The 20324-nt window shown below is 37.8% G+C and overlaps 1 protein-coding gene across 3 annotated transcripts in view; it reads right to left on the bottom strand.

The window, feature by feature from the left end:
• Positions 1-793: 793 nt before the first annotated feature.
• The window catches only part of MUSK (muscle associated receptor tyrosine kinase), a 93142-nt gene continuing 73611 nt past the window's right edge, over positions 794-20324 (bottom strand). For 2 of the 3 annotated variants that reach the window (XM_059072244.2, XM_059072242.2), the window contains 6 exons: positions 14163-14426; positions 10067-10242; positions 5544-5745; positions 4841-5032; positions 3522-3670; positions 794-2095 (listed from right to left, as the gene is read on the bottom strand). In XM_059072244.2, the coding sequence (XP_058928227.1) occupies positions 1413-2095; positions 3522-3670; positions 4841-5032; positions 5544-5745; positions 10067-10242; positions 14163-14426 (1666 nt within the window). In that variant the 3' untranslated portion in view covers positions 794-1412. Of the gene's footprint in view, positions 2096-3521; positions 3671-4840; positions 5033-5543; positions 5746-9371; positions 9396-10066; positions 10243-14162; positions 14427-20324 lie in introns of all 3 variants that reach the window. The other variant, XM_059072243.2, reaches the window with a different exon arrangement.

Raw genomic sequence — 20324 nt, forward strand, 5'->3', positions numbered from 1 at the left:
ATTTGCTTTTCGGGAGAATTTGGGTTCATCCTGTATCAGGAGAGACTCATATCATCCATGTTGGCCTCAGATAAAGCTATATTGTGTGGGCACCACTGAGAAATCTTGTGCACCAAGAATCTGACTTCCAGAGGGTTTTTTTTTTTTCTTTGTAAGAATCATAAGATGTAACAAGATAGGTGAATAGTCGTGCAGAAAGTTGATAAGCAGCCCTACATTAATTCTACTGCCTATCAAATTGGTTTCTAGAAGGAAAAAAATGTCAGAATGCACAAACATCAGGTTTGAAATAACTCAGAGCCACAAGAGCATCCTGTAAAATCCCATATTATAAACTATGCTTTATAAAGAGATTTAATAGACTGTGGCAATAAAATTAATGAATGACAACTTTAAAATGTGTGGCTTCAAAAGCGAGTGCAGAAGAAAATGGTAATACTTTGCAAAAGGTATATACGTAATAGTCCACAATGTTATTTAGAAAGTTATTATTTCTGCCAGGGTGTTTGTTGTATGGATGAAATAAAAAGAAAAAATAGCTAAATAACCAAAAAAGAACCGAGTTCTGAAAAAAGGAAGAAATAAAGATAAGAGCAAAGAAAAAGTACCAAAAAAACTTTCGAAGAAAAAGGTAAATAAATTAGCCACAAAAGATTTTTTTCAGAAAAGAAAATGTAGGAATAAAATAAGCAGATTAAATTCATGACAAGTGCACACAAAGGAAAAACTTCTAAAGAAGAAACACAAAGACAGAAAAAGGGAACTTATTTCTTATCACAGTAAGAATATAGCCTTGCTGATTTACCATTTTATTCCTTGGAAACCTTCTATCAATAAAGTAAGCCACAACTCTGGAGAATACAAACAAATCTAAAAGTGTGAGTTAAACTCAAGAAATATTGAATAAAAAATCAACACCCTTCTTTGGGTGAGGAGACGATAAATGGTTTCTCCTTCTTTGTAGTTTTCTGTGCTTGAGCTAAGCTTCTTACAGGAAGATATGCTACTTTCCTAATGGATGGGAATGAACTCTATTAAAAATGGAGCTCTCAGCTGCATTTTGTATCAAAATTTAATACAGCAGAGTCTTACTCTGCTGCCAGCTAATTCAGGAACTGAACAGGATGACATTCTTTCCTGTACAGTGTGTAATACAAACTTTCCCCATGAGGAAGAGTAGTTATCTCCAATTATCTGACATTTTTCCTCCCCTGCCTTTCCCATCACCCACTTTCCACCCACCCCAGGAGTTCTGCCCCGTCTTTTTTTTTTTTCTGAGAAACAAACAGCATGGTACCCATGCCTGCTACTATTATTTCCTATCTGGGTCTCCTTGGGCCTCTGGTGTTGGACTCGCCTGGCTCCTAGAGTCCGAGAGGAGACTGGAGAGTTCTACCTGCCCATCTTCGACCTCAGACACCCACACTCCCCTCTGCCCGCTCGCACATGCGTTCCAGGATTCGGTGGATGCTGGTGAAACTGGGCCTGTCTGCAGGCAGCTCACTCCAACACAGACGCATCAGATTGTACAGTTCCAGGGGGCAGTTCTCTGGGCAGGAGAGGATGTTGCCGTCCCGCACGTAGCAGATGACCTCCTCGTGGGCCATCCCGTAGTAGGGCTGCAGGCCGTAGGAGAAGATCTCCCACAGGAGCACCCCGTAGGCCCACACATCAGACTCCGTGGTATAGCGATTGTAGAAGATGGACTCCGGGGGCATCCAACGGATGGGGATGGCGTCGTTTTCGTTGGCTTTGTAGTAGTCAGCTGAGTAGATGTTTCTAGAGAGGCCAAAGTCGGCGATTTTCACCACCATGTTCTCACCCACAAGGCAGTTCCTGGTGGCCAAATCCCGGTGGACAAACTTGCGTTCGGAGAGGTAGGCCATGCCGGCGGCCACCTGCCTGGCGATGCACAGCTGCTCGGCACAGGAAAGGGGCGGCGGGCCGGGGCTGGAGGCCTGCGCCCCGCGGGCCAGGTCGCTGGGACTGAGGCTGCGTCTGGGGTGAGGGGACATGCTGCGGAGGAACTCATTGAGGTCCCCGTAGGCCATGTATTCAAAGAGCAGGCACATCGGCTTCCCCACCGCACACACGCCTAGAACCAAAACAAGACCTCCTGTTAGAGGTTGCGTTTCTAAAGTGACACGTGGGAAAAAAATTGTCCGAAAGCAAATGACCAGATCAGAAAATGTGGTGCCTTGGTTTTCTGCTGAGGGCATCATAGTCGAACTCTGACCCCCTTTCTTTGTGTAAACATCTCCTATTTATCTTTTAAGATTCAACGGATTTATCACTCCTCATGTGGTGCTTCAGCTCCTGACCTTTCCAGGATCAGATTTTCCTTCCGTCATTCTTTTTTTTTTTTTTTTTTTTTTTGCGGTATGCGGGCCTCTCACTGTTGTGGCCTCTCCCGTTGCGGAGCACAGGCTCCGGACGCACAGGCCCAGCGGCCATGGCTCACGGGCTCAGTTGCGCCGCGGCATGTGGGATCTTCCCGGACCAGGGCACGAACCCGTGTCTCCTGCATCGGCAGGCGGATTCTCAACCACTGCGCCACCAGGGAAGCCCGCTTCCGTCATTCTTTATCCTTGATCCTGCATCCTATCTACCTGCCTGTTATAGTCATCCATTGAGCTGAGGTTTCTTCCCAACATTGTAGCCCTTTAAACTAGAGATTATATCTTAAGTCTTCTTTAAATTCCACACACCTACCGTGTGTCTGGCGAGCAAGTACTCCATAAATATTGGGTGAATGAATTTATGAATGGATGTTTGCTTTGAGTGAGTAATGCAATTGCTCTGTTTTTCTGCTTCCTTTCTGAAGAAGGATGATAAGGAAGCTGTTGTATGAAATTTGGAAAGGAGCACACAAACAATCCAAGATCTTAGATGAAGTATTCAGGTTACTGCAGTAAAACATTTAGGTAAATTTACAATGTTCATTCCAGAAAGAAACAAAATGTTAACATAAAGAGTCTTAGATTTAGTGCCAGGAAGACATTTGTTAATTTTAAAATCTTGCTGTGTTTGAGAGGGAAATGGACAACTTGAAATATTAGATCAGATGGTCACAATTTCATATCAGCATAAAAACAGATCATTAACTTTTTTTTTTTTCAGGCAAAAGTTAGAAGTCTGTTCAAAAAGGAAGAGAAATGAGAATACTATTATCTTGGCTTGTTTATTTTGGTGTTAGTTTTTAATTCCAGGGACTTTAGCAATCTATATTTATATGTACTATATAAATTCAATTAAAAATTAAAACATTAAATACAAACTTGGTAAAAGAATTAATGAAATGACAAAATATTTCTCTGAGAAGTTTTTTAAAACTTTTTTGAATTTAGGTGATTTAATGAAATAGTCTACTCCCTTGTACAGAATATATTCTATGGGGAGGAACAGAGATATCTCTCTGATCAAGGAATGAAAGAAAAAACGTAAGTGAAGTATGAAGGAGAAAAAACTTGGCAAGCCTCTGTTTTCTGATGCAATACATTTCTTCACTTATATTTTCATACCTAAGAGTTTCACAATGTTAGGATTATCAAATTCTGCCATGAGGGCCGCCTCCCTCTGAAAGTCTGCTTGCATATCTGCTGAGGCTTCTTCTTTGAGCATCTTCACTGCCACCATTGTGAAAGGTTCATAGGGAAGTAAGCCTGGAGCCCTGAGAGATATTTATTTAGCAAGAAATCAAAGATCAGGAAGATTACACAGAGTCACATGATAACTACCCATGTATACACATCCTCACACTCATGCAGCCTTTCCCAGAGCCACAGAACCAAAGTAAGATGCCAATGGCAGGTCACACTTAAAGCTCCTTGACTCCAATGAATAAAAATCACTGGGGTTATTTTCAACATAGATTGTTTGAAAAATGCATTATTTATTAATAACAGAAAACCAAAAGTGCCCAAATCCAATGGGATTATCATTACCATCCTAACCCCTTCATCTCTGGCCAGAATATAAATTCCTGGAAGGCAGGGACCATGACTTATTCATCTTTATATCCCTAAAGAGCCTAAAAGGGTGCCTTGCATATTTTTTGGTTCCCAATAAGTATTTGTGTGAGATTTTCATTAATCATGTAACCTCCATACCAGGGCCACTGTGAGTAGAAGTAAGGTTGTATCCTGCCCAAGAGCAACAGGCCAAAGTAACAATTGGTGATTAAAACCGAGTCCACACTCTGTGGTCCAGCCGTGTGTCTGTGGAGCTACATCCATGCAGAGAGGATATTTTATTCCAACTCACACAAAGACATTAACTGGGCTAGCATTGGCCCTAATACATACTTGTGTTTTTGAGCTCATTGTTGGCTGACATTTTTGCATAATTTTTTTTCCTTTTTCTGTCTTGCCATTCTGTGAACATCTATTTAATATCCATACATGTCAGGCTTTGAGTTCTTAAACTGAAACGCTATTTCAAAGTAAACATTAAGTGAAGGGGAGACTGTAGCAATTGAAAATGGAAGAGATTTTAGAAGTATTTACTAAAAGCAATGTGAGAAATGATTATTTAAAATGTACAATGAAATTCTCTTCTGAAAAGAAAATATGATTAAACTTTTCTAATTGCTTATCATTGGAACACTTTATAAAGATTCTCTCCATATACACAACCCTATTTTCCAGCAGAGGGGGAAAAGTATCAAGATTCAAAGTACAGTACTCAATAAAAATAAGGTGAATGATGTGAAGAATGAACTAATTTGATAATAACTATTACACATATTACGTAGAATCAAGTTAATGTCTGGTAACTTTTCAGACACAACGTATTTCAGTTGTTAGTTGTTTTTTTTTTTTTTTAACGTGGGCAACTTTACCTTGCTTGAAAGACCCTTCCAAATGCTCCCTCTCCGATATCTCTCACATATTCAATGTTATTCCTGGGATACTCCAGGCTGAGCAATTTGGGATTCAAAAGAAGTGGCATCCTCTGGTACATGGGGTTGGGATGAAGTCTGTCTAGCAAGAGCTCAGAAGGAAGAGTAGTGAGGGTTACAGCCGCTGATTCTCTGCAGGTAAGACAGGTAAGATCAATAATGAGCTGAGGACCAGGTGAGAGCTTTGTACTCAGACTTAGGTTCTAAAGAGACATGGTGTTTAGGAGGAAACAAATTATGCTAAGTTCACCAAAGATCCTTCCATTTTAGAGCAACAAAGAATTTGGTTTGGAGCCTAAAGTTACATTCTTTTTTTCAGGAGTTGTGTCACTATTCAATCTGGTAGTGGTAGTGGGGCTGAGGGGGCTGATAGGGAGCAGGATCGGCCATATTCTTCCAAATTGTGGTTTAGATTCTGTCTGCTGTGAAAAACTAACCTTAGGACATGTGATCCTATGCAACAAGTCACTGACATTTTTAAAGATCATGGTGGGGCTGCTTACCGTTAAAGCAAGGCAATGGCTGTCATAAAGGAAGTGGCAGTGTTATATATACCCCTCCTCCCATCTCCAGCTTCAATACCAAATATGTAAAGGTTTTAAAAAATGTTACTACACGTGATTCACTTAAACTAGAATCTCACCTTTTCTTATTTTTCCATTGTTTTCGTCTTCGGCAGCAATAAAGAGTGGCTATGGTAAGAAGCACGAATATGGCAAAGCTGGACATGATGGAGATTATTACGGTCATGGAGTATGTAGGTGAGACAGAGGAGGAGGACAGGGAGGAGGAAGGCACATTTGGAATGTCCACACTCGGCTTTGAGGACGTCATTGGTGGGAATGCTGTAAGTCAACAACAGAGTTTCACTCATTCTTAAACTTTTAAGCAGCGACTTTTGTATTCAGGCAATCAGTAAACTAAATTGAAGATTATGTTTTAATGTATCAGGTTCTCCCTGGTTATATATCTATAAAGCACTATTGTAAGAATCCAGTGAAGTCTAGTGGTAAGTAAATCCAGCTTACAGAATCAGAATTTTGAAGATGAGACTCAGAGAAAGGAAATACTTATTCCAAGACAAATGCAAATCCTGGGCTAGTGTCTTTACACTCATCATAGTTTTGATGACCTGACAACAGTCATGGACATTGTTAAGTTATTAAGTAAAAGATTTTTATGAAATTGAAGTCAGGATTGTCTAAAGCTGAGGTTTTATACATATGTATTGCTGATTTACAAACAATTAAATGGAAGAACATGGAAAATGGAAATAGTAGGACAGAAATGAGAAAGTTAGATCATCTAACAATTGAGCTCCTGTCAAATTCCTATTAAAAAGGTCAATGCAATATACAGATAAGTTAAAATCTGTATTACCACTGGAAACCCAAAGATGTCATACTAATGTCCCTCTGTTTGTAGGGTGCAACGTCCATTGTATATCTATTAAAACAACATTATGAATTATATTTTAAATCCTTTTAGTTGACTGAGTAAAGACAAAAACATGGATACAGAATATTTTAATAATATAATCAACAAGAATGTCTTAATAGTGAAGAATGAACTTTGTACCCTAAAAAGAATAAACCTTATTTTCAAATATTTGTGGGATACTGACAGACACGGTCTTTTTTGTCAGGTCACAAAGATGAATCTCAGTAAATTTCAAAAGAAGAAATTATGCAGATCTATTCTTTGATCAAAATGCAATTAATAATAGATTAAATAAAATCCAATAAGACATTAAAAAAAGAAGCATTTTAATAACCTTTCAATCAAAGAGTAGAAAGTAGCCATAGTTACAGACGACAAAATAACTTCCTAGCAGTGTTGATGAGATTTGGCCAAAGATGTGTTCAGTGATAAACTCATAGCATTATCTTCTAACATTAGATAAAAAGAATGAAGTGAATGAACTAGATATTTAATTCAAGACTTTGGAAAAGAAACAAAATCTACAGAAAACAAAGGAAAACAGGTGATATAGTAACAGCCATGTACAAGCAGAAATTAATAAGTTAGAATACACATAACACAAATGATAGAATTTTAAAATAGGTCAATAGTTTTTCTGATAAATATTTACAAAGTAGTCTAATTGGTGACATTTTAATTTTAAAATGAAAAAGGCACAAACATACAAAATTAGGAATGATAAAGTCATTTTAACAATAGACTCAAAGGTCAATAAAAATGAAATAATATATATCTACGGAGTTACATTTTTAACATCTTAAGGAAAATGGTAGGAGCATATTAATTACCAAATTTGAAGAATTAGAAAATCTGAAACTAGCCATAATCAGGAAATGAAGTCATTATAGAATTATGGCTACAGTCTTTCAGTATTGGAAGAGACACAATTTTCACAGTTTTATAATATATTCCAGTAAGAGAAAAATCTTTCAGATTGTTTTAGCAAGTTATTATAATACTAATATCACAACCTGACAGTGTTAGCACAAAAGAAAAGTGCAGATTATAGAGCATAGATTTAAAAGATCCTAAATGAAATATTAGAAATTGACTGCAATATAGTAAAACAAATGATTTCATAGAAGGAACTATATTATTGTAACACATCACAGAGTCAAAGGAGAACTTTCATTGCAGGGATGCCTGAAGCCGTTTGAAATAGGACACGTAAAAGCAGAGATTATAAGGGATGCCTACGTATGACTTCTTAGTCTAGGCATGGAAGCAGTGATTATGCCCTGAGCAACAGTGGCTAAGCAAGTGGTTTTGAAGCTTGTGGAGACCAAGTTTGGTTACCACTGTGACTCAAGCAGGCACCTGGAACTAAAAGAATATTAGCACAGCAGTAAAACATTCGTGCAGGACCAATGACAGCATTTCTCATCAAGCATCACAGCAGTGGTGGATGTAACAGACTTCCCAGGCTCCGCTGTGATGGTTTGAAAGCTGCTCTGACTTTCTGTGGACTGAGTCATTCAAAGATTTAAAAAATCAATCCAAGATGAGTGGGGAGGGGGGCTTAAATTGGAGAGCTAAACTTAATGCTAATATGAAAGTAGAGCAATCATTAAAAGACAGGGAGAAGGGAAGCAAGAAGGAAATATCCAAAAGATAAACTAATGATTAAAAAAAATCTTCCATCACCCTTCAAAGTGAACTGGTAATATCCTTTAGAGTTTACTCAGAATTCAAGAGACTCGCCAAGAAATATTTGAGGGCTTTATACACTCCCACAGAATATGAGACGGTCTACCTAATAGGGATGACTTCTCTGTTCAACGATCGACCTACTTGAAGAGCTAAAGCCAATTTCTTTGATAATTGTATTTAACTCAGGGAACATATTTTTAGACATTCCTCACCATATGGTCAGATGAAATGATCAGTTTATGACATCTGGAGTTCATTTTTTACATATAGAAAGATTTCATAAAATGATTTAGCTAATCTATGCTGCTCTCAATTCCTTATAATCAGTGTAGAAGGCAGAAATCTGGATGCTTTTGTGTGTCTTATTTCTGTCTAATCTAGAATTGAAGGTCAGCACCTTTCATACGGTAATCCCTCAATGAATGCTTGAATGGATGAATGAGTAAACAATCAAAGGATAACAAACATCACAGTCATCAATTAAAAGTCCAATCAAAGTTAACTTTGGTTGCTTCTGTGACAAAGAATTGAAACATTTCTTTTTCATTCTTTCAAGTTGGGAATGACAATTTGACAGGCTTCCAGAATAATAGATTTTTAGGGTTTTCCAGAGTTGTTCTTGTTTCCTAGCTCTGAGTGATTCAGTTGTGACCAGCAGCATTCTTTCTTCAATATTTTAAGTCTTAGTTCTTTAATCTGGTAAAATCAAGTCCTGGCATTTAGCCAAGTGCAGAAACAATTAGGCCTGGAATATCTAGCCCAAGAAATGAATATGATTTGAGCCTTGAACATGAAAATCAGAGGACGTTAGTCAACATGAAAAAAATTTCTTATTTCATTCTGAAGATTTCTGCTTTCTGGTAGGCTTAACGTACCATCTGATACACGTTAGTTTCTAGGACACCCCTTTTCAAGCAACCTTCTTGAATTCTTTCCTAGAGATTTTGAGATGACCCTTTTAAAACCATTTGATTTGACTCTGTAAACTTTATACTATTGGATGATACAAAAATCATGAATGCAAAATCAAAAGATGATATTTTAAATTGGCTTATTTTAAAGCCATAGAAGGGATAAAGCAACTTAGTAACCTTGAAGTAGGAGATGGGATTTGTATCATTCACTAAATATGGTGCTCTCCATGGCCTAATTAGAAGCTATAAACTGGGAATCTCCGATGATCTTCCTTCATATTCTACCCTGGGTGAGAATAGTGAAAAGACTTTGAGAGGGACTGTACATCCCGTTCTGGACATCATGAAATATGGGTGTAAATACGCATGCATGAATCCAGTTACATACACATAACGTTTCAAGGGCACAAACAAAAATCACTTACTTGTTAGGTTTTCTTTTTTATAATCTGAAGGGGAAAGGATAAAAATTTGTTTTAAGTGAACATCCAGATAGCTCCTGTGTTCTGTGAGAGAGTGCTAAGAAATGCAAGTTCTCTTTCAGCTTTTTAATATACAATGGGAAAACATTCTTCGCATTCGAATGCGAAAGGATTGCATCTTTGAAATTAAAACAGCTGTTAGGGCTCACCACATAGTTCCCTACAGATGAAGTTCATTAAAGCAACATGCAGCCATTCAGCTTTGTTTTGTGAGATCAGCATTTGCAAACATATGGCTTATTTTTGCATGCTGAAAAATCTGCTTCCTTGGATAAGAAAGAGGACTTTATGCCTTTATTCCACTCCTCTGACAAAATATGAACTGTTTCTTAGCCATTTCTCTGCACATTCCATAAAATGTTATGAGCTCTCAAAAGATCTGCTTATGAAGTAAGGCAAGATCTCAAGCAGCAGCGATAAGTGCTCTTTAATTTCTTTTAGAACAAATGGAATAAATCCTTATGCTAACTGGTGCAATTAGGATAGCAATAGGGTTCTGTTACTAGGTATGGAAGGAAGGCAGAACTCAAAAAACATTGGAAATGCCTAGAAATATTAGGAGATTTAAATTCACACCTTAGTTTCCTCAAAATAGTAAATTTCTCTGAACCTCCAAAGTCTCGAGCGAACTCTGTTACCTAAATAGGGCAGTCTGGTACAGGCCATGGGGTCCCAGTGCATGCTGGGGAGTTTGTTGCAGTCCGGCATGGAGAGCAGATGTATCCCAGATCTGTAGAGTCCCCTGTGGGTCTTTTCTTCCACCGCTAGCCATTCTTTTGCACAGAAGAGCTCCTTTACTGCCAGGCAGTATTCTCTAAAATAATTTAGGGAGAACAAAATTTGATGAATCATAGCACGTTGAAGCCAAATTGGTGGTGGAGCCTAAATCCCATATTTTCAAAACATCATCATAGTACACTGTTTGTTCTTGCAAAAGTGTTTTTGTAAAGATCCTTTTATTGTAAATAATGTGAGAAGTTATGAAATATATAGTATATTATCCCATGAGGTGAAATGCTGTCTTGTTTTTAAAACATCACTAATGCTACCGGGGAAAAGAACTTTCAAGTTCAAAAGGTAATGGATTAGGAATCCCAGATATGTTTTCTCTTAACTTCATATTAAAGTAACTACAAAGGTACAGAAACAAGGTAGGCAGAGCTTTAAAAGATCATTGTCAAGCAGTTTCCAGCCTGGGAGTTTTTTCTGTAATCTCAGGGCTAATGGGCAGGGCCTGAGGAACACAGTCCGTGTCTCTGTGTGCTTTGTTCCCTAAAACAGAATAGCATCACCTTCCTGAAAGGTTATAGGAGGGCTGGGGAGTCCTTACCCAGCCCTACCCTTGGAGAAGCTGAGTCCTACCCCATTGCTGTGTGTGCTTTCATCTGAGAAAGCTAGAGTAAGGTCTGTGTGAATAAGAAGCTGCAATGTTAATCTCTATGCTGTACTGAGTGAAAAGGCTGAAGAAAGATTAGGTAGACCAGTTGGACTAATTAGAATTTTGTGGATTAATATTTGTTCAAGCTTATCTTATAGGAAATAGGATAGACTACATAGGAAAAATCAAGTTAGTTCCAAATTAAGATATTTGGGATTCATAATAAGAGGTAATTAAAAATAATTAAAGAAATTAAGGATAATAATAGTAATGTCATTCATTCAATATATGAAGTATAAAAGAGGAGGAAATTTTGTGTCAGTGTGTACATTCGTGTGTGTGTGTAGTTATATATACATGTATATATATATATTTAGTACTCATGCCTACACTCCTGCTTTCCCAGGCAACCACTTGCCAATATGGACCAACTGAGCATGTGCAGAATGAAAGGGCTGTGCATACTAATGTGATGGGATATGATGGGAGTCATGAGTACAGTGATGGAATGTAGATTCTTAATATGTCTGCAAAGGAAGAGGGAACAATGGGGCTTTCAGGCTTCTGAGACTCTGAAGAACTGGAGAAACATTGCTTGGCTTGCTTCTTCTTATGCCTGGTCCCATCCTTGGGTCATATAAGCAAATCTTTCTGCATTCAGATGTTACAGTTAAACTGTGCAAAAGCAATATGGGACATATGAAAGAACTTTTTAGCCCACATTATGTGGAGAAAGCAAATACCTGGGAAAATTATTTTTTATTATACATGGAAAGACACGTTAGAGAGTTTAAAAAATTGTTTTCGTTGACATGCACTGAAGCATGGTCTCTACAGAAGAGTTTTACACGAGGAAAAAAAAATCAAGATGAAATGGAAAATAAAGTGAAAACTAGGTTAAGTTAAACATGGTAGTGACTGAAGAAAATAAAGCCCACAAAGAAGTGAAAACAACTTTGTTTCACTGAAACAAGTGAAATCTTCATTGAGAAAGAAATGGCACGGCAAGATATTGAACAAATAATAGGGGAAAACTTTAGAAGTTCTAATTGAATGCATAAAGAAAGATGAAAATAGTGAGTAAGGAAATAACTGAGAGGGAGAAGCAAGCAAGAAATTCAAAGTACAAATAACAATGTTTCCCAACAAGAAACTAGAGCACATAAAAAAATAGAAAAATACTCAGGGATATACTATATGAAAAATTCTTAAAATAAAAAGGACATAAGTCTGATGATGAAATCATATTATCCATTCTTTTTATATTACTTATAGGAAAGAAAATAATGAAAAGAAATCTACTCCCAAGTCTTTTTAAATGTCTAATTTTTTAAACAATTATTGATTATATATGAGAAAAGAAAACCTTAATGAAGTATAAAAATGTGAAAATTTCTAGACAATATTTTTCAACCCCAATGTGAATAAATTGTTTACAAGGATTAAAAAAGTAGAAACAATTTTCAGATTAAAAAAAAATACTCAGGGACTTCCCGGGGGCACAGTGGTGAAGAATCTGTCTGCTAACGCAGGGGACACAGGTTCGAGCCCTGGTCGAGCAAGATCCCACATGCTGCAGAGCAACTAAGCCCGTGTGCCACAACTACTGAGCCCGCATGTCACAACTACTGAAGCCTTCATGCCTAGAGCCCATGCTCCACAACAAGAGAAGCCACTGCAATGAGAAGCCTGCACACCACAACGAAGAGTAGCCCCCGCTCACCACAACTAGAGAAAGCCTGCGTGCAGCAATGAAGACCCAATGCAGCCAAAAATAAATAAATAAGTTAATTAATTAATTTTAAAAAATACTTGTTTAATTAATAGCTGGAATTAAGAAAAAAATTTAAGTACACTACAAATAGCTCACAGATTTAAGAGTTAATTAACTATGCTATTCTAATACATTTGAAATCTCAGTGAATGGGATTTTTTTCTAAAAAAACAAAAAGGTTAAATTATTTTCAATCTTGAGAAAGAACATCTGTGGCCTATGCATGTAAACTGATCTAGGGCATAAATGTTGGGAAATTACTCAATAAATTTATTTTGTGCTAGCATATGAAGATACAATTCAATTTTAATTATCATTGTTCCTCAAAAGATTCTTAGATGTCATGTCTGATGAAAATATAATCTTAAGTGAAGAAACAACAAATTATATGTCTTAAGTAATTTTTTTTTAGATTTTTTTTTGATGTGGACCATTTTTAAAGTTTTTATTAAATTTGTTACAATGTTGCTTGTGTTTTATGTTTTGGTTTTTCGGCTGTGAGGCATGTGGGATCTTAGCTCCCTGAAGGGATTGAACCCACACTCCCTGCATTGGAAGGTGAAGTCTTAACTACTGCACCACCAGGGAAGTTCGTATATTAGTCTTAAAATGTCTCCAAACCCTCAAAATTTGCAGTAAGTTGAAGAATGGAGCACTCTATTTTAATGACCTCTGTAGTCCTTTTATATTAAATAGAATGCCTTAAAACTATTTCAATATTTAAATAGTTCCTGGTTTTATCAAAACAGTTGGAAATGTGCTGTTGGTAGTCTTCATGTGTTTTCTTGAAAAGAAAACAGTATCCATCCAGTTTCTAATATATACCCTGGGTACAATTTATCCTTTAATCCTCTCAGCTCTATCGCAGACAAGGAAACTGAAGTTTAGCTGAGGTCATATGTCAGTGTATCTAGAAAGCAGTACAAAACAGTATTTGAACTTTGTTCCATTTAGCTCAAAAGCTACATTGATTCCTGTCTTTTCTACACAAGAAGTAAATAAAGGCAAAGATAATTCTATTGAAAGTAGGTTTATCAATTTCAGTGTTTAAAGAGTAGGGGGTTTTAAAGAAATATCTGTTTTATAACTGTTTCTACTCCTTCCACCCCCCATGACACAAGAGTGTCATTACTTAAATTAGACTACTGGGTGGAATGTATTTTAATACTCTGACATGCTCACCAAGAACTCAAATTTATTGGCAAATAATGCTGAAATACTTGATATGTAGTCTTTATTTTCTCTATCTTGGCCTACTAATGAGGTCCATGTTAGTTTGGGATTTTGTTTTTTACTTCCTAGAAAGCAGGGATGTTTATGAATATGATAATAACGTGAACAATAACAAATGTTATAGAATATTATACCTTTTATGACATTTTCTAACTTAGAGCCCTTGTATAATAGGGTATCACCAGTGATTCACATGGTAGGAATTTTGTCCAATTAATTACCTTATATTTTGGACAAAAGCCAGCTTTTGCCTTTACTCTTACACCTAACAACTTCCTCTTTTGAAAACTTTTCCTGTTGGCAGACAGACAAACAGAATTTCCCCATTTATTTATTTTGTAAATTTTACCTGCAAATGGGTGTAGGAGTAGGTGCCACCCCAGGGTTACATTCTTGGAAGATGTGGTTACACAGTAAAGCTTCAGCAGCCGGCCTGCAGAATGGGCTCACTGCTTTCAGTTCATTCCAGGCAGTGTGGACCAGTAGTTCTTGGACCTCCTCAGGGTCTGCGTAGGAGTTGTTGAAGAAAACAAGAGCATCTTTTGCCAGGACAGCATTACACACCTCCCCTCTGTACTGGGCGCAGTAGCCCTTGTTATCTTTCTGTGGTTTACTGAAAGAAGCAGTGAAAAACATTCCTGATCACATGCTATTTCTTAGCATTCCATCTGCCTTTTTGTTTGTTTTCCATTTCCACATCTGCATCACAGAAATAGAAGATTGCACCAGTAAATTGGTTGAAACGTTCCATCTGAATATTGTCTTCATTTCCAGCAGCAATTATATTACCTCTAGCTACTCCAGAGGGCTATGAAGAGGATCAAATGTGATAATGGATGTGGAAAGCTTTGGAAACGCTCAAGGCCAGAATGGATGGGAGGATTTTTATTGTTTCCATCATAAATAAAATTTGACTCCACATTTGTTACATATAAGCAGACATAGCAAATAAATACATCTAAAAATATATTCATCATCATGATTAATAAGTGACTGAATGTAGTAATTGCTCTGATCCGAAGAGCTTGCAGCTTGATGAACATAATTTATTTAAACGTTATGATAGTTAAGGATTTGAATTTTGTGTCACATCTTCCAAAATCAGGTCCTCTCACTCACACATCTTCCCAGAATTCCGTTAAAGAATAAGAAGAAAGCCACACAGGGAGGAGAAAGCATTGGCTATGGCTCTCAGAGGAGCTAAGTAGAATCTTCACTTTTGCTATTTTCTCACCACATGTCTTGGGGAGAGTCATCTGGTCTCTGACAATGTCCTAATCTGTAAAGTGATGTAATTATCCTGAACCCAGGTTATTGTGTGTTCATGGGTAATAAAAGTGTTAGCACAGCAATAAGATTAAAAGCTTATCTGCTATAACAATTGAAGAGGACAATAAGAAAAATGGAAAATGCAGCTGGTCCTCCCTCCACATATCCACTGCTTCCTTAATGCAATGCTGGGAATTATAATAACTCCTATACTCACCCGACAGATATTTATTGAGCATTTATTATGTGCAGGCACTGTAATGGTTTCAATATATCCTTATGCCTTCCATCAGATATCTCATTAACAATGACAGCAAATTCAAGTTGCACTCTCATTTAGATTTGTACATCTGTTGGAATTTAGCATTTCATTATCTTTATATAAAGGATTTCAAGGAAGGAAAATTAAACAAATTGGAATTTGTGGGGATTGTTTAAGTTGCTAACAGACGCCATTTGAATTTGAAAAGTTGATTAGAAACATCATTGACTGGTCTTTGAAGCAAATCTATTAAATGAGATACAACTCATTCAGGTAAAACAATGAACTTCCATGAAACACTATATTTTAAAATGATGTTTTGTAACATAGAATTATTCTCTAATTCATACTAGCATTCTACTAATTAGTCAACATGAATTTTATTGCATTACCTGTAATTCATTGGGGAGTTTTTAAATGAAGGCCTTGAATAAGAATACGCAAAACTCCCATGAAAACTTGGGCCCTATAGGGTTGAGAAAACACCCAGAAAAATAGCTCATGGCTGAATATCTGAAGGAACTCAGGGTATGCTGACACTAAGAAAGTTCTAGAGAAGCAAGGATACTGTGCTTTAAGAAACTGAATAATAATACCTAACAATTAGAAATACCCCAAACTGGCTTACAAATGGTCACACATATTGATAATCCTTCCATAAAAAGAGAGGATGGATAAGAGCAGGTGTGACTCTTTTCACTTAGAAAAAAACTATAGGGACTTCCCTGGTGGAGCAGTGGTTAAGAATCTACCTGCCAGGGCTTCCCTGGTGGCGCAGTGGTTGAGAATCCGCCTGCCAATGCAGGAGACACGGGTTCGTGCCCCGGTCCGGGAAGATCCCACATGCCGCGGAGCGGCTGGGCCCGTGAGCCATGGCTGCTGAGCCTGCGCGTCGGGAGCCTGTGCTGCGCAACGGGAGAGGCCACAACAGTGAGAGGCCCGCGTACCACAAAAAAAAAAAAAAAAAGAAAAAAAAAGAAAGAAAAGAATCTACCTGCCAGTGCAGGGGACACTGGTTCAAGCCCTGGTCCGGGAAGATCCCACATACCGCGGAGCAACTAAGCCCGTGCACCATAACTACTGAGCCTGTGCTCTAGAACCTGTGAGCCACAACTACTGAGCCCATGTAACACAGCTACTGAAGCCCGTGTGCCTAGAGCCCATGCTCTGCAATGAGAGCAGCCACCACAATGAGAAGCCCACGCACCGCAACGAAGAGTAGGTCCCGCTCGCTGCAACTAGAGAAAGCCCATGCAGCAACGAAGACCCAACACAGTCAAATATAAATAATAAATGCATAAATTTATGAAAAACTATATCATGTAAAAGTTGAATATTTCTCCTAGTGTCTCTGAGCTGAGAATTATTCATCCATGTTGCATAGTCATGTGTTAACTATTGAATGACACTTCTTTATTTTTCCATAAGTATTTTTAATTTAAAAAATTCATGATATTTTATTTAATTACATAAGCAAAAAACATTTAAAAGAAAACATTGGAAACTAAGAAAAATTACACAAAAGAAAAAATGAAAATAGCCTCAGAGATAAGGATTATTAATAATCAATTAAGAACCAATTCTTTGTTTCTGCTGCTTCTCTTTTAAAAAGCCCTGGAAAAATCTTTAGAACAACCTCAATGTGAATAAATAGTATGGAATCCTCACTGATTTTTGAACATTAGCTATATAATGCCAAAGGAAAAAAAAAGGAAAAGCAGAATAGGTTTTGAATAGAAATGAGAAGGTCTTGGTTTTAATTGTCTTCCTACCAGCTTGAAGATAACTAGCCTGTCAAAACCCTTTGCATGCTGGGAAAAAACATACAGATACAAAATATATGGTTCTTATTAATTTTCTCTGTCTCTGTGATGTTCTGGGAGCATTAAAGACTTAGCTTTGGTAGTATATCTTTGCTTGGATTAGCCCCACAAGGTAAGGGATATATAGGATCAAATATATATATATACAGGAATAGAGTAAGTGAGTGGTTTAAAAACACACAGGGAGGACACATTTGCTGAACAGTGTGTGAATGAAAGATGGCATGTCTTCTGTGGGTGGCCTGTATTTTAATTTCCCTTTTACTATACACACACACACACACACACACACACACACACACACACACACACATACATAATACATACATAAAGAGACTGCCCAGTCACGTTTCAGTCAGAGTTGGAACAATTTGCTCCCCTGTTTTGCTGACTTATCAACCTCAAATTTTATGCAGTGATCAAATTTCAGAGGCAAGATATGGAGGCCAATGGGGCCATTTTTTCCTCTCATCCTTCTAACCCTATCACTTAAAAAATTTAAGGAGGTCACAGCAAAACCCAGGGAACAAGATGAATGCAAACAATTTCCGTTGGTGTCTTCTGTCTTTTGCAAGCGATGAGTGCCCTTTCTGTCCAGCTGAAGTCGTATTTCTCCACATGCAGATCTGGGGTCTGTGGATGGGGCAGCCACAGAGGCAGCTGGCCATGTTGCTCATTTGAACAGTGGGGCAGAGGTCACATGGATCTGTTCACAGAATGCTGGTTGTTTTGGAATGATCTGCTGGACTACCTCCAAAAATTCTAGTTAATATTGCACATGGAGCCAGTCCTTCTCTTGTCTCCTGACAGACTGAACCTGGCTGACCTCTCTTTCTGAACAGTTTCTCTTTTTGGAGGCAACAGCTGATATTTGAGCCCAAGTCCCCCTTCTAACTTATTTTATAGCAGACAACTCTCCTTGGTCGGATGGAATATTTAAAGGATTCTCACTACACCTTTTGCTTTTATTTTCTCTCTGCTTTAACACGTATGAATCACATTCAGTAGAATACAGTTGACCCTTGAACAACATGGGTTTGAATTGTGTGGGTCCCCTTATGCACAGTGTTTTTTTCAATAAATACTACAGTCCTACACGATCTCATCCGTAGTTGGTTGAATCCAAGGATGCAGAACGTGGATGTGGAGGAACCACATAGACAGAGAGCCAACTCTAAAGTTATAGGGCATGATGGTTGGTGCCCCTAACCCCTGAATTGTTCAAGGGTCCACTGTTTTAAAATGTAATCTTCCATTTTCTATGAGGGCAACATCTCTTCCCTTTGAACACATAATACAACACGTTGTCCAAGGGCACATCCAGATGACCGGCCATGGCATGGTTGGTTGGGACAACCCCGATACCCCAGCGGAAACTCCACACCTTCTTTTCCTGCCCTCCCTAGGGCTGGCACACGTGAGAACGGGACCTCTCCTCTGATAGCGACACATCTTCCTTATACAGCAACTGCCAGGCTCCCATTGTACTTTCCCAACAAATGTGATGGCCAGGGCCCTACGCCACTCTAAACTTCCAAAGCAAACTGGAATTCTTTTTATCCTTTCATGCCTAGTGTCTTTGTATATGATTCATTCTCTATGACAGGGATCAGCAAATAGAACCCACCAGTCAAATTTGGCCTACTGCCTATTTTTATACCACCTGTGAGCTAGGATGGTGTTTACATTTTTAGATGGTTGAAAAAAATCAAAAGAAGAAGTGAAAATTATATGAAATTCAAATTTCAGTGGCCAGAAGTAAAATTTTATTGGAACAGAGCCAAGTTCATCCATTTTCAAATTGTCTATGGCTCCTTTTTGTGCTGCAGTCGCAGACCTGAGCAGCTGCAACAGAGACCATATGGCCCACAAAGCCATATACTTGCTATCTAGCCCTTTGCAGAAAACCAAGTGCTTGTATTATCACAAGTGAAAAATGGTATGGAATTTTCATTAGTTAGCATTTATTTGACTATAATGAGTTTAAATTCTTTTCATTTGCATTTAGTTGCATGTGAATGATTTATTTATGTTCTTGAGCCCTTGGAATTTGTGCATGATTCCATTATTATGTTGCCTTGTAACTAATGTGTGTGTGTGTGCGGGGGGGGGGGGGGGGGGTCCGCTAGTAAAATGTAAATTCCTTGGGTTCAAGGAATATGTACAATTTGTTTTGTTTTACCACTTTCCGATATAGTGCCAGGAATAGAGTGACTGTTTTAAAGATGCACAGAGAAGACAGGTGTGCTGAATGAAAGAGGTGTATGAATGAAAGATGGCATCTCTTCTGTGGTTGGCCTGCATTTTAATTTACCTTTTCCCGTGTTTATGTTGTATATCCCTTCAGTAGATATTCAGCTTCTCTGTAGAATCCTTCAGGTCAGGACTCTTTCTCAATACCTATTTATTAGGTAAACAAATGCATCAAAGCTATACGAATTGGGAAAAAGATTGAGAACAAACTAAATTTTCTTATGCAATGAATTATATCATTCCATGAAATTAGAATCAATGGCTTGAGTTGCAGGTCCTGCTCAGTTGCTGTGCTACCTGGGTTAGCATCATAGGTATGAATCTATGTTCTTGAGTCTGTCTGTCTGAGCTCAGATTGAGGCTTTGTAGTTAGCTATGTGGTCTGGACAACTCTTGTGCCTCAGGTTCCTCATATAAAGAAAGAGGGATGATAGTTTTTGCCCCATAAAGTTGCTGAAACATTAATATGAGAACAGTGGTACTCAAAAATGTCCTGCAAAACTTAACTGCTATTATTATTAGTAATTAACCATTCTAAATCTCAGTTTCATCATTTGTAAAATTAGATGAAGTTTTACATGTCATAGAGTTTTTACGAAAGGCAATTTTATGCAAATAAAATGCTGTAAGTTTCACAGTGTTATATTACATGGTGTTACTTTCTTATCTGCAGGATAAAGCTATGAGGGAGGGTTTGGGAGTCAGTTCTGTGTCTCTTTTCCAAGCCTATCATATACTAAGTCATGTGTACTCTCCAGTTCAAAGTATGTCTCTTAGTTTCTTGTCTGTACAATAGGGATAATACTAGCACCTATTTCATGTCCTGAGGATAAATTTTTTAAATGCATGTAAAGCTCTTAGCACAGTGCCTGATACATAGTAAGTATTCAACAGATGTTGCCTA

The sequence above is a fragment of the Kogia breviceps genome, chromosome 8 (genome assembly GCF_026419965.1).
Source record: "Kogia breviceps isolate mKogBre1 chromosome 8, mKogBre1 haplotype 1, whole genome shotgun sequence".
Lineage (NCBI taxonomy): Eukaryota > Metazoa > Chordata > Mammalia > Artiodactyla > Physeteridae > Kogia > Kogia breviceps.